Source organism: Schistocerca cancellata, chromosome 5 (assembly GCF_023864275.1).
Source record: "Schistocerca cancellata isolate TAMUIC-IGC-003103 chromosome 5, iqSchCanc2.1, whole genome shotgun sequence".
Lineage (NCBI taxonomy): Eukaryota > Metazoa > Arthropoda > Insecta > Orthoptera > Acrididae > Schistocerca > Schistocerca cancellata.
In genome coordinates, this window is record NC_064630.1 from 413,294,627 (window position 1) to 413,307,663 (window position 13,037).

The 13,037-nt window shown below is 42.1% G+C and overlaps 1 protein-coding gene across 1 annotated transcript in view; it reads right to left on the reverse strand.

The window, feature by feature from the left end:
* The window catches only part of LOC126187541 (putative glycerol kinase 5), a 417,517-nt gene that overhangs the window by 184,091 nt on the left and 220,389 nt on the right, over window positions 1-13,037 (reverse strand). The window contains exon 4 of the mRNA XM_049928689.1: window positions 479-568. Coding sequence (XP_049784646.1) covers window positions 479-568 — 90 coding nt within the window. The remainder of the gene's footprint in view (window positions 1-478; window positions 569-13,037) is intronic.

Consider the following 13,037-nt stretch of genomic DNA (forward strand, 5'->3'; position numbering starts at 1 on the left):
TAGTATTGGAGGGCAGCGTGGAGAGTAAAAATCGTAGAGGTGGTACTGAACAGAATTGGGGAGAAGAGGAATTTGTGGCAGAACTTGACTAGAAGGGATCAGTTGGTAGGGCATGTTCTGAGGCATCACAAAGAATCACCAATTTAGTATTGGAGGGCAGCGTGGAGAGTAAAAATCGTAGAGGGAGACCAAGAGATGAATACACTAAGCACATTCAGAAGGATGTAGGTTGCAGCAGTTACTTGTAGATGAAGAAGCTTGCGCAGGATAGAGTAGCATGGAGAGTTGCATCAAACCAGTCTCTGGACTGACGACCACAACAACAACAACAACAATGGGTGAGGAATCTGTACTCGGGCTGGTTTTTCGTGCGCCGTCCTGTACAGTGTGGCTTATGGTGTTGTCAGTTATCTTTGAGAAAGGAACAGCAGAGACGGGTCTCGCAGCAGCACATGGCGCGATCTGGCCAGCCACTCACCTGCGTGTTCATGAGCCGCAGCACGCTGGCGGCGAGGTAGCGCCTGCTCCGGCTCACCGTGTACAACAGGCGGGCGCCGAACCGCATCGCCTGCACAGAACAATGACAAGCTGACACACACAGCACGGTACAGCACAGCTCAGCCTATATATTTCCTCTGCAAAAACATTCCAAGCTAATAACTTTATCCATGCAAAAAGCAGCTTTCTTCTAGTGGAGCATATAAAATCTACATTGTTTTTTCAAAACCACAGTTACGGTGCACAAATGATGATTCACATTTCTTTGTAGCGAAAATAAAGCTTCGAATAACGTCAAAAGTTCAGTACAATTTATCTGCAATGCACTGCGGATCGTAGTTCACACGTTGCTTTAATGAAGTTAACAGTAACGTGATTACGCTACAACGCTATCTGCTGCTACAGTGCGGACATTTTAACGTGAGTGTAAACGAACGTGAACTTAGACCGTTTGGGGGAGAGAAACGGTCCGATGGAAACAAGACCCGCCTTCCTCTCGCAGTACTGATAATCTACACCCGTGATTTGTACTCTTGCGATAACAGGACTGACACGTCGCCTTAGGGATCAGCGGTCTTTTCTGGTGTCGACAGACTCGTTCTCGAACCCCGTAATCGACCAGGTTTAGTCTCTTCTCACACCTCAAAATGAGAAAATAAAACAACGAGCAACACGCAAACACTGAGTAAAGCAACACAAAGCGCTCGGCAACGGTTACCGCGCAGTCCCATGCTGATGTCGGCTGTGTCGTGACCGAAAGAGTACAGGCCCGACTTCGGCCGGTATCATACCGAGTCATCGTTCAAAAACAGCCTCACCACTGCTACGAAGAAGTGTCCATACCATACAATTACTACTACCACTACTACTACTACTACTACTACTACTACTACTACTACGACCACCACTAAAACTAATAACAATAATTTAATTCAACGGGTACGTCAAGAGAATTCTGGATATCCGACAAACCAAACAGATATTGGAGTACACGGAAAGCATTAAGAACATGAAGCGGATCACCGGGGTCAGAAAAGAAATGAAAGATGCTGGCGCAACAGCCTCACAACAGATATGCAAGGCAAACATCAACTCATAATCAAGTGGAAAGTGTGGCAAGAGGTCAAGAAACTGAGGAAAGGACAATCTTCGTCAGAAGAATTGAAGAAAACGCACAGTGAATATGAAAGAAACGTGGAGCCTGAGAAAAGACAGGCGTCAAATAGACATTCGCTTGGCCTTCTAGCGGCCCATGCGTGTACAACAATAAGTTATGTCCCATTGGCCATCTAAGGACCACGGTATTGTAGCTGTTTTTTTTTGGTTTTCCTTGCACCTAGACTTAAAGTCACAATTATTGAACTATATGGAATAAAATCGTCATAACGTCTGAACAGTTTGCCTTAGGACGTTCAAGCTTCATGGTTGGCCGTGAGGTATGATAGGAATTAGTATGCGTTGTATGGTTTGGCCCACTTTCATTTGGATGGGTTCGTCAATAAGCAAAAGTGGCTCATTCGGCGGGACTGAGAATCCCCACTTCGCGATAGTCTCTTCATCATCAACGAGTGACTGTGTGGGGTGCTGTCACGGAATAAGCGGTGTGATATTCATTGATTACACGGTGACTACGGAATGGTACGTGAAGTTTTTGGAAGATGATTTCATCCATATTATCCAAAGCGACCCTGATTTCGACAAGATGTGGTTCATATAAGACGCAACTCGACCCCATCGAAGTAGGAGTGTTTTGATGTTCTGGAGGAGCACTTTGGGGACCACATTCTGGCTCGTGGTAACCAGAGGCCACTGGCATAGGCCTGGATTTTCCACCATGTTCTCCGGATGTGAATACATGTGACTCCTTTTTCTGGGGCTATATTAAAGACTAAGTGCACAGCAATAGCCCCAAAACCATTGCAGAGCTGAAAACAGCCATTCAGGAGGTCATCGACAGCATCGATGTTCCGACACTTCAGCTGGTTATGCAGAATTTCGCTATTCGTCAGCGCCACATCATCGCCAATGATGGTAGGCATATTGAACATGTCATAACCTAAATACGAATATCTGTAGTGACGTATACATGTTGAATAAAGTGTGTGCGCGCCGTAGTTTGTAACTAATTTACGTTTTTTTTAATATAGTTCAATAATTGTCACCCTGTAACTTTAGCCCAATAAACCCCCGCAATAGATTCACATGCAGTTCCTTCTTCCCTTTTGTCCTCGTATTGCACGTTTTAAGTTTTGGCTTCTCTTTGAAACCAAGATGCTCTAGGAGTTTCTTCCTGAACGGAATATATTTCTGTAAATTCTCCCGTGTTATTCAAACTGCTTGCACGTCCCTTTTTATATAGCGGCGTGTCCTCTTGGTTTTTTAGTGAAAAAGTAGCGGAAGACATGGTTGCTCATCCTTCAGGTCTCATATGAATAATGTGGCCGTAGGATGGAGTTTGTCATTTTTTTTTCAATGTGTATACAGTTCATAGTAATGTCAACTTCTAAATTTACTATTTATTTTGACTGACCTAAGATTTTCCCTGTGAGCTGTGTTTCTCTAAAGGGCCCCGTTCCGCAACCGGTAAAAACGGAACCGTTATACAATCACTTTGGTGTCTGTCCGTCCGATTGTTTAAAAAAAAAAAAAAAAAACCTTTTTCTCAGGACCGGGTAGACGTATCAGGCAGACATTTATGACACATACAGAGGCGTATGGTCCATTGGTGTTGTAAAAAAGGTGAGCTAAGTCGATGCAGTCAAAGATACAGTCATTTATATCACAGACTTTAATACTAGCAAACTGACTCATTAAAACCTAGAATAATGAAATTTGGAAGAAGCAAGGCTATAGAATACAAGGAAAAAAATCTGAAAATTGTTAAATTGTAATTAAATCACACGAGAAATATCTGTTTTATCAATTGTCATCCGATTTCAAACTTTAAGTTAAAACATCCTCGAAAGGCTTGGAAATCCCGGGACCGATACGTTGCCAGTATCAACGTCGATAACAGGAAAAATCTTCGAGACTCTCGATTCCCGAAATGGATGAACTGTCTGTATACATAATTAAGTTTGTACAGAACCTTCAGAGCGCAAGTGCTACTCGCATCTGGCCAGCTTTTTTATTTATTTTTTTTATTTGCCTATACGATCTTTTTCATTCGTAGCAGGGCATTGTGCATCACACTCGGCCTCCGGTGTGCCGTAATGTTGCGTCTTACTGTTACTAGATATCTACTTCTTGTTGTAGACACTCTTCGTTAATTGATATGCCGTTTCCACTTTCCTTATTTCCAACACAAAGGTTTTTTTCTTGGAATCTGTCCACTCTCCTAAGTAGCCTACCGCTGTTCGGTATGTCTCCAGACACGTCGTTGCTGGACATCGGGGCTCAGTTCGAAGCGGGAATCATCACTGAAGACAACTCTGCTCCAGTCAAGGAGATTCCAGGCCGAAGACGGCGTCTGGAGACGCCCAGGATACCAACCCGACTGTCTCCCACCATAAGGCCTGACAACCAGGAGTCTGTGGTGCCATTTCTTTTCAAAGCAGAACCCTTTTGGTTGTTACGCGCGGCACCGTTCTTATAGTACGATATTCTCCACCCCGTTTTCTTGCTTCTCAGCTCCGTTTTGTTGTCCTTCATGGCAAACAATCCTGGGCTTACATTTCAGCACCCCCCCCCTCTCCCTCTCCAACACGACCGGAGTTTCTAGTGCCTGCGTTTGCCAAACCATTTCTTGGCCAGCAAAGTTGGCGGATTTCCTCCCAAAGGAGTACGTTTGGAGCATTATGGGGACGGCCTTCCAAACAGCAAGGGATTTTGACGAGCTAAAGCACCATTTGCACCAAATTCGGTACGATATCTCTCAGAAGGATATTCAACAACTGTATCAATCAGTGTCAAGCCCAGATACTCTTTGCGTAAGACCCAGAGGTTGGCCAACGCCTTATTGTTTTGCTCAAGTTGTGAAGCTCTTTCTCTTGAATAAATCGCACATTTTTTCTGAAATTGTAGTCATTTGCTTGTCTGTACATGTACATCACATCAATCAAATTCGGTTCCATTCGAATAATTCATTCGTGGTGGGTCACCTTTTTTTTGCCTTAGAGTGTAGTTTTTGAAACGTCAGCACGCCATCAGTTGAGATGTAATTATGTGACACAATATTACGCATTTATGCATTTTATATGGTATGTAAACTTAATTGTGAATGTTTTTAAATATTTTCCTCTCAATGTCATGTACACATTGTGCTTGCTCTTTCATGGCAATTATGTTCCATTTAACGGCTTCGTCTTGAAATTTATGTGGATGATTGCCATGTTTCCTGAAAGAAAAGACCACATGAGTTGATACATTACTGCGTGTTATTATTATTATACTTCAACATTATTGTATTTGGTTAAAATGGATACCTTATAATAAAATGTAATATACAAACCTCTTCCATCTTCTTTCGGAATTGCGCGACCCAACTTCATTTGCTGTTGCAAATTCGTCACTCTTCTCGTGTGGTTCTGTAAACCATGAATTCTGAGGAAAGCTTGCTTGTAAATCATGACTTCCATTCCATTTATTTTCACATTGTATGAAAATGTCACCGCTCTACATGAAATTTGCTTTCTAATCTTTCTCTTGGATAGCTTTGAAAGAAAGAAATGTGAAGCAGAACAAGGTAAAGTAAATTTGTGAGAATTGGTCCATTGGTGTTTAAAAAAAGTGAAACGAACATTTGCTTTTCTGGTACCATTTTCATACAACACATTAGGTAAGTATTCTGGGCATTAAAGTTTTCTATGTCCCAAAATGTGTGGAAAGTATTTTCTTCTTCTCCAAGTAGTTTCGTATAGCACTTATTTGAACAACTACAGGGATGCTGCCTGAACAGTCTTGTTAGTTTTGGAAGACACATACTGCTGGGCCACGTTACATCGACGTTTGGCCTTAATTTTTTTTTTCCACTGATCAATATTACACTTCCTTTTTCTTGAAGGACTTGGTTTCTGGAGTGATACTTTATTTGCTCTACTTATTTCACGCCGTAATATGAATAGAAAAATAGTCACAGAACTTCAATCGGATATAATCACAAGCCAAAAAAGTCATTATATGCCACTGAAATGGTATTGATAATAAAAATATTCTTACAAGTTTGTAGCCATGGAAACTACATTATTACCGCAATCAATGGTCATTACAATTAGGCTCTAAAGGTTTCTCATTAACACAAAAGTCGACGATCAACTGTGAGAGCAATGTTACGAGAAACAAAGTCATAAGCCACTGCGCAATGATCACCAGCAAAAAATATTTTGTATACTTATTGAAACATCTTCTGAGCTAGTACTGTTGCCGGATGGGCGCCGAGATCCATCACCATCACAGTCAAAAGGATCAGAATCTTCATTTACACTACTGTCGCTGCGATATACGCCTAGAATGTGCGAAGCATCTTCAGATGTACGTGAGCATTCAGCCATTTTGACGTGGCTTGTGACTACGTATCTTCTGAAAAAGTGACCAGGTGGCACAGTATAGAACTACACTACGTCATCACCTGCCACCTGTTGGAGACAAACGGAACTTCTTCAATCCAAGGTGAGGAGGGCATCTTTAAAAATGTCATTGTGTGAATATCCAGTTTCGACAAAAGTGTGGCTTATGACTATATCTCTTTGACTCCTTCATTTTTAGGCTGCCTCTGACAGAGTTACTCTTGTATATGGTGATTTGTAGTTAATGTAGTTATCCCCTTCATATTGGTATCGAGTGAAAACAACAAACTGTACCGTGCGGAGACGTTTTGATATCTCCCACTCGTTGTTAGCCACTCTGGCCTCAGTAACTTCTCGAGCGTTTGTCGCCTGCAGAGGGCTGGACTATGGGGACGAGCATTTCAGCGCTGTCGCTACCAGGAGGCGCTCCCGAAGTGATGGGCGGTTGAATAATGTATTTGGCAGCGGCTGGAAAAAACGTCGTGAGGTCGTGGCCGGTAATATCTTTGGCCCGCTGCTAAAAGTTGCGTCTTTGGTCACTGTGAGTTCGGAGGGATTGAGTGTCGGCTGGAGCTGTGAAGACTGCTCGTTGAAAAAGACATCTCTGCGTCATGCTTCCCCTTACCTGAATTTGAAAGAAGCCTGTGTCCACTGTGGTGCCTGGTTAGGTTCCTGTCTGCCAGTTCAAGAACCGGGTACAGGGACATCTGGTGAATAGCACACGTTTTCCTCGTTCTTAGCAAACTCGTCATCACATCTACTTTATAGCAGCCCTTGGTCGAGCGGTTCTCAACTTACGCTTCGACCTGAAAGAAATTGTCGTGAGCGTCCGATTGCCGTGTGCATGATTATGTTGCTTCGCGCAGTGGCTATTTTAACTCCCCATTCCAGTTATCCATCGTGTAACGTTAACATCTTCATTCACGAGTACTTTTAAATGATCTCACTTACGATATGTTTCTGTGAATGTGTGTGACTAAACTAGTCATGTTAACTAAGTTTGGCCGCACCTGTAAATAAAATTTGTTGTTTGTTTTGGAATCTGGAGCTTCATGAACAACGTTCGCTTATTTCAAGTACATTTACGATGTCTGACTGAGTTGTTAATGCAAAATGGTAATCGGTGTCCATTAAACTGTGGGCAACAGCTGCATAAATAATATATTTCAACCGCATAACGTCCGACCAATTTCAGTGCGAGTCGCAACATTGACAATACGCTTCCAAGCGCGGTCTTATATGCTCCACCGCAGTGGTACGCCTGCGAGTCACAGACGCTGGTCGGCAGCAAAGAGATACGCACGCTTACACACGCGCCGTCTGTGGCGAAGTCGTACAGACATTCGATTCGCTTACCGATGTTATGTTCGGCGGTGATGACACCATGACGACTTTATTGCAGTTTAATTATCCCAAGAGCCGGATTCCATGCTTTGTCCAAATTAAAACCATTATCTCTATTTATTAAATTATTATTAGCTAATCTACTCTCTATAGCTTACTTGAAGACAGAATCCCAAAAGGAAGAGGTGGATGTTAGAATCTTCACATCACTGTTGTTCATGGAATGCCATGTATCGATACAATGTTCGGTCACAGCTGACCTGTCTGGCTGTGATAAGCGTGTGTATCTTCGATGTTCCACACATCTCTACTCAACGGTGCGTGTTGTTTGACCAGTGTAAGACTTCTCATAATTTCCGCATGGAATCTGACACACACCCGCCTTACAAAGCAGTAAACTGTGCTTTACAGAGACGAGTAAAGCCGCAATCTCCGTGGGAGGCCGGAAGATCACCGTAACACATTGTTTCTCTAGAATACGGCCTATCTTCGAGGAAAGAGCAGCCACATAGGGAAAAAACGCACTTGATCTGAAGGAATTACTATCTTCTTCCCCATCACAGATCTGCATTCTACGTTTTACATTTAATGCTCTACGAATTTGTTGCGGAGAAAATCCATTCGCTTAAAAAATGTTATTGAGGTATGTGATCTCTTCTTGCAAATTATCTTAATCGGATATACAGTGCGCCCTAGCACTGAAGTCTTAAGGACACCTATGGTCTGTGAAGGGTGATGGCAGCTACTGACATTAGACATAGATTTGTACGTGTAAGTTTCCGATATACGGCATGTCCTAATGTGCCATTAACTTTACAGCGAATGACAACATTCAAAAAGGGGAGGCAGCCGTCTTTTTCTATTTCTATAGTAAATTTGATACTAGCATGAATATAAATCAAATACTCAAGAAATCGATGTAATTCATCCATCCTGTGCGGTCATACTACACACATGTCCTCCACGTACCTCCAGAAGACCGTTGGTTTAAAACTCGCTCAGTCCAGTGCCTTGTCTTCGAAGTCTTCCGTGAATAAATTAGCTACCAGACGGGACAGGAGGCTTCCCATAGCAGCTCCATCAATTTGTTCATAAAATCCACCATTAAACCGAAAATAATATGATAAAAGCACATGTTCTTAACAAAATGTTGGCAGATAAGAGATAAAGAGTCCTTTAAAGGTACCTTAGTATATAATGATACAATGTCAAAACTAAGAGCACATCCGTATACATTGCGAAGTCTCTGAATAAAATTTATAGAATTACGAATTTTCCTACCAATGGTTTTAATAAGTCGTCAGTCTTGCGACTCTCTCTGACGATGAACGGACGATACGCGGCCGAAATATCAGAGGAAGAAATTTTATTTGCGCGGCTGCATACCCGAAATTTAATGCCGCGAAAAGTTGAAATTGTTAATTAGTGGTTCGTATGCTACAGGATAGCTTGATGTATCTGTTGTTTATATTGTGGGTCCAACTAAAAAAACCTGGGTACGATAAACGCCGTTACTGAGAGATCTATCTCTCTGGTGGGGATCGGCATCCACACTTACGTGAAGAAAGAGAAATCGCTTGGCTCTGCAACTCCCACTTTTGTCATCTTTGAATTTAATATTGTCAGGTTATTCAGCTTCCTTGGAACCAGTGGTCTTCTCTCTAATTCTCTGTAAACAGTCACGTGATAGTGGATGGCTGAAGTTAATGATTTGTTAGCTATTTTCAATATGTTTTTGAAACTCGTAATGTGGAATATGCAGGTTAATTTTATAGACTTATGATCTGATTAGACCTCCGTGCTAAACATATATTAATTTTTTAATTTAATGTTGTTGTCAAATAATATTTTGTTAAATTTCAGTCATTTCGAAAGTTATGTAATATCTACCAATGGTTGTGTTGTTTGATTTAATTTCGGGGCTAGCTGCTCGGACTGCCTTGCATCATTTTCTGTGTTTTAATACAGTGGTTTGTGTTTTAGTAAATATGTTAATAAATTTGTGGCCCAGTATCCTTCCACTTAACACCGGCTCCCTCTGACATGGCAGTTATGTCTGAAAATCAAGCCAAGCACTGATAATTGGAATACCGGAAGGAACAAATCCAGTTGGCAGACTAAGGAAGCGATAGATGGACGAAATCATGAAAGACCCACGACAGCGGAGAATTGAATATAACAGGATACGAACAGGTCAAGCGTGCAATCAATTCAGGTAGGTAAGAAGGAAGATTAGTTTCAATGTCCCGTCGACATCGAGGTCATTAGAGACGGAGCACAAGCTCTGATTGTGTCAAGGATGAGGAAGGAAACCGGCCGCATCATTTCAAAGGAACCATCCCGTCATTTGCATGGAGCGATTTAAGGAGAACGTAAATTTGGATGGCCAGAGGCGGGTATGAACCGTCCTCCTCCCGAATGCAAACAATTCAGGCAGATTGTGAGGTCAGCACATTATCTTCAAGGACGATATGCGACTGATAAGTAAGTAAATGGTGTACTTTGCAGTACCTTCTTTATCTTCAATAAACATGTCAAAATGCATCTCGAGTCAGGTGAATAGGAAGAGAGATGAAAGAGGGGAAATAAAAGCAAGTAAAACAACGCTAACGTACACATACTAAGGTCGTTCACATTCGATATGATAATACACAAGAAGCACAGATCCAAAGACATTGCACTGTTATGTTCACACTCGACAATATACGTATTTATGAAATTGAGTGATCACATGAGACATCAATAATCACTTGGTATAGTAGTCTATTATAGCTCATGCTGAAAGACCTTTTCTTATATACACAAAAGTAAATACAAATACAGTAATTTATCTTCGAAGGACAGTGTCTACATCTATGATAAAATACGTTGGTTAATAAGTTGCAAGACTGTTTTGTTTGCGAAAGTGAAAAACGATTTCATTTCACAAAGCATGAGAGTATTGTTTTGTTGCATATAAAACTATCATTTAAATGTACAACACATTAGTTATTGAAATTTCTTTTCATAGATATCATAACTGAATAAATGTGCATTACTGACTGTAATAGTGAGTTAAAACGTGACTGAAATACCTATTCCCGATTGCGCAAAATTGAAAAATGACATTGATAGCGTGTAGGGGCAACAGTTTCGATGATTTACTTATTTGGCCTTGTAACATTAGCTCCGGCTAGCTGTTTGGTCCTGCGCAGCATAGAAAGCAAGGGGAAACTAAAGCCATTATTTTTACGGAGGGCATGCAGCTCTTTTGTATAATGACCTAAGGCACATCACTTATCCAAAACAGGAGTAAATGCCCCAGCTGATCTACATAAATAAACATACTCGGCAAGCCACCATACCGTGCACGTCGGAGGATCCTTTGTACTACCGACAGCCATTCCCTTTCCTGTTTCTTCTGAAAATAGAGCGAGGGAAAGACGACTATCTACGTGCTTCCGTACGAGCCCTGATTTTTCTTATCTTGCCTTCGCGGTCATTGCGCGAGATGTCCGTTGGTGACAGCAGAATCGTTCTGCAGTCTATTGAAAATACAGGTTTTCTAAATTCTGTCAACAGCCTTTCGTGAAAAGAACATCTCTCTCTACGAAACCCCATTTGAGTGGTGATCGAAGCTGCCATTAACAAATCTATATGCACACCTATGAAATGCTTAGATTTCTTCATTAAACCGACAGGGTGGGGACGCCGAGCACACTAGCAGTACTCAGGAATGGGGCACAAAAGTGTTCTGTTTGTACTACGTTTTTCTAAATTTCTCCCAATAAACTGCAGTTAACCATTACCTTGCAACTAATGTTCTTAAGTGCTCGTTCCATTTCATGTCACTTTACATTGTTACGCCTAGATACTTAATCGACGGCAGTGTGTGAAGCAGTACACCAGTAACATTGTATTCGAAATTTACAGGACTATTTTTCCTGTTCATTTCCGATAAATTAACCATCTGTTAATAGGGAGCATTATGTGCCACTTTTCGGAGTGCCACAGATACTGACGCGAAAAGAAAACGTAATACTAACAAGGGAACCTCCCCATCGCACCCCCCTCAGATTTAGTTATAAGTTGTCACAGTGGATAGGCCTTGAAAAACTGAACAGAGATCAATCGAGAAAACAGGAAGAAGTTGTGTGGAACGATGAAAAAAATAAGCAAAATATACAAACTGAGTAGTCCATGCGCAAGATAGGAAACATAAAGGAAAGTGTAAGCTTAGCAGCGCCGTGGTCCTGTGGTTAGCGTGAGCAACACTGGAACGAGAGGTCCTTGGTTCAAGTCTTCCATCGAGTGGAAAATTTAATTTTTTATTTCCAGACAATTATTATCTGTCCGTCCATCCGCCCGATGCGAGGTAACTGCGCCGTAGTATGGGGACGCTACACCTAAACAAACATCGAAACACACTTTTTTGGGAGTGGTTATCACATCCACAAGAAAACCTAAATCGGGCAAGGTAGAAGAATCTTTTTACCCATTCGCCAAGTGTACAAGTTAGGTGGGTCGACAATATATTCCTCTCATGTGACGCACATGCCGTCACCAGTGTCGTATAGATTATATCAGACGTATTTTCCTGTGGAGGAATCGGTTGACCTATGACCTTGCGATCAAATGTTTTCGGTTCCCATTGGAGAGGCACGTCCTTTTGTCTACTAATCGCACGGTTTTGCGGCGCGGTCGCAAAACACAGACACTAAACTTATTACAGTGAACAGAGACGTCAATGAGCGAGCGGACAGATCATAAATTTGCGAAAATAAAGAAAGTAAATTTTTCAATCGAGGGAAGACTTGAACCAAGGACCTCTCGTTCGGCAACTGCTTACGCTAACCACGGGACCACGACGCTCCTGAGCTCACACTATCCTTGATATTGCCTATCTTGCGCATGGACTACTCAGTTTGTATGTTTTGCTTATTTTTTTCATAGTTCAACACAACTTCTTCCTGTTTTCTCGATTGATCTGTGTTCAGTTTTTCAAGGCCTATCCACTGTGCCAACTTACAACTAAATCTGAGGGGGGTGCGATTGGGAGGTTCCCTTGTAAGAAGGAGTTGTGCGACATGTTTCTACATCTGAAAGATGTCTGTTCAAATATCGCGCCAGTCGCTAAGAGTGACGCAAGTAACGCCACTATGAGAATGCAAATCGGGTTTACTTTAAATACACGCTACACGGTCGTGAGCTTTGAGATTGGACGTGGTGAGCTGATGTTAGTCAAGAATGCCTTTAAGATGACAACGACGTCACTATAAACACCCCACTGAGTTTAAATGGGGGTCATGTAATGGGGTAACGAGAAACGAATATTCCTTCTGCGATACTGCATAGAGACTGGCAGGAACGTAGCCACCATACGTGATTTCTGGCAACAGAGGAAGAAGACCGGGCTCTGGAAGGCCACATGGCACTGCTGAGAGGGAAGATCATTGTCTACGGCGTATGGCTCTGGCATATCGTACTGCATCCGCAGCACCACTGTGACACAAAGAAGTGTTACAAATCGGTTACTTCAAGGACAGCTCCGAACCATATGCTCTCTAGCGTGCATTCCACTGATCCCAAATCACCACCATTTGCGACGTCAGTGGTGTCAAATGAGAGCTCAATGCAGTGTCGAGATCTGTTGTGTTTTCTGATGACACCCAATCCTGCCTCGATGCCTGTTATGGCCGTGTGTTGGTTAGG